At 30.8% G+C, this 2,148-nt stretch overlaps 1 protein-coding gene across 2 annotated transcripts in view; it reads right to left on the bottom strand.

The window, feature by feature from the left end:
• The window catches only part of LOC115241393 (UPF0183 protein CG7083), a 7,089-nt gene extending 5,169 nt beyond the window's left edge, over positions 1-1,920 (bottom strand). The window contains exons 1-2 of one of the 2 annotated variants that reach the window (XM_029817132.1): positions 1,573-1,920; positions 537-619 (exon numbers count right to left, since the gene is read on the bottom strand). In XM_029817132.1, the coding sequence (XP_029672992.1) occupies positions 537-619; positions 1,573-1,636 (147 nt within the window). In that variant the 5' untranslated portion in view covers positions 1,637-1,920. Of the gene's footprint in view, positions 1-536; positions 620-1,420; positions 1,440-1,572 lie in introns of those variants that run through there. The other variant, XM_029817133.1, reaches the window with a different exon arrangement.
• Positions 1,921-2,148: the final 228 nt, after the last annotated feature.

Raw genomic sequence — 2,148 nt, 5'->3', positions numbered from 1 at the left:
CACCGTTTGATATGTCAAATATTATGTATATAGATAAACAAAATGGTTATGTATACATGTTTATGTATACATGTGTATAATTTTATATATATAGTATTCCTAAAACATGTAGAGTAAAAAATGAAGACACTTTTCGTATCGTATATATATCGTGTATATATATACATATATACAACAAATTAGATTAGAAACAAAATTTCGCGTTGTCGCGTATTTATCTACAATCCTCTAATTTTACCTCAGGAGGATTTTAACTCACTCTCTTTTCTTAATTCCATGTTCTACAATTTTTATTTTATAATACTTTTTGATAAATCTAATAATTTTAGTGTTGTTTTAAGTTTTTTGGTAAAAATTAAATTTTTCATTTTTTGCGATTTTCTTCAAAACAAAGCAAAAACGAGCAAATCTCTAAGGGACTTTTTGTCTTAGTTTATCGGTCTCCTACACGCTCCTAAAGTTTTGACATTTAAATTGGGGACACCCTGTATATTAATTATTTTATTTCATACACTACAAAGACATCAAGTACTTACAGTATCACTATAAAGAACTTGTACTCCTCTTATAACACCAACTTGAGATTGTATTATTGATACTGACTGAGAAAAATGCATACCTGTAACATAAATATACTTAAAACTTGGAATTTTATATATAAGTGAACCAAAGGCCTGTGCGTTTCTTATTGTATATACTCTTCATATATAGCAAATAGTGCAAAAATCTTCTTATATGAGATAATATAAAAAGAAAAAGTAAAGAAATCAAAAAAGTGTGTAAAAATAGACAAAAAATATTTGCCATTGGCAAGAGTGTGCAAATCAACCTTAATGAAAAATGTAAGCAATTTATATTAATTATGGAAACTGCTCTGTAAGTACAAATCAAAATACATCGTATGAGCACAGGTTGTTGTGCTCATATCAAGTGCAGGAATATTTATTTTTTAATTTTTTGGACTAATAGCGATTAAATAAATAAATATGGCAAGTCCATCAAATCCTTTGGTTTTTACATAATTGGCTTCTAAAGAGAACAAATTGCCTGTATCTTTGCTATTCAATTTGCTACATTTTCCATCTATTTTTATGCAATTTATTTATTCATTTACTTGCATATATTCACTGATGCAATAAAGAGTATCACAATATGTCAAAGAATCATTATATAGTCAAATATATTACATGTATGTTACATATAATAATAAAAAAAAAGAAAACAGAAAAAAATAACACTCATATTTTTATTGTCGTTTCCCTTGAAAATTCATAATATAATATAATAATAATAATATAATATATAATATATATATAAATAATAATTGTAATAATAATTATTATTATATATTATATATATTATATTATATTAGTATAATATATATTTCTCTACAAATCGATACACACACACACACACATACTTTATCGACTCGTTTAATTCGATCAAATAAAATCTGACGAAAGAAAGAGATTTTTTTGCGCATCACGCAAATCATAATAAATATACACGCTCGTGTCATAATAAATATACACTCTCGTTCCCTTTCGCGCGCTTGTCACTTTCGTCACTTGCCTAAAATAAATTCCCATTGCTCGCATCCAAGAGATCTCTCGGGCACCACTTCGAGCTCCAACATATCGCTTGTTGCTGGTCGCCTTTACTCAAAGAGATCGATAAAAACTTGGGTATTTTAGGCGAAGCAGCGACATGCGATATACGCGTCAGACTGACAACTGCGCGTCGCTTTCGACGTCTATCTCGACATATCGCTCGATTATTATTATTCAGTAGATAGCCATATTGCACAATCACATCCCGAACAATGAAACTCCTCTGCTGTTTCGTGACTCCCTTGGCTGCTAACGACTTCTACAGTTGGCAAACAGTCACCAAACAGCTGATGTATGACCATGGGGTGTGCGTGAATATCTAGATGCGAGATTCGATTTATTGAGTGCATCCAGTTAGGGCCTTTGCACAATGCTAGGCGATAGCGATAGCGATAGGCGATATAAATAGAAACAGAAAATTCCAAAGAGTAATGCCGGGATTACGATGAATTTAACGTAACGGGACGTGAAGTAACGTGACTTGAACTTAACGTTTAACATTTCTTGTGAAATTACGATCGCCGTAACGTGCCGTAAG

This window comes from Formica exsecta, unplaced genomic scaffold (assembly GCF_003651465.1).
Source record: "Formica exsecta isolate Colony F162 unplaced genomic scaffold, ASM365146v1 scaffold481, whole genome shotgun sequence".
NCBI classification, from domain to species: domain Eukaryota; kingdom Metazoa; phylum Arthropoda; class Insecta; order Hymenoptera; family Formicidae; genus Formica; species Formica exsecta.
This window is presented reverse-complemented; position numbering and strand designations above follow the sequence as displayed.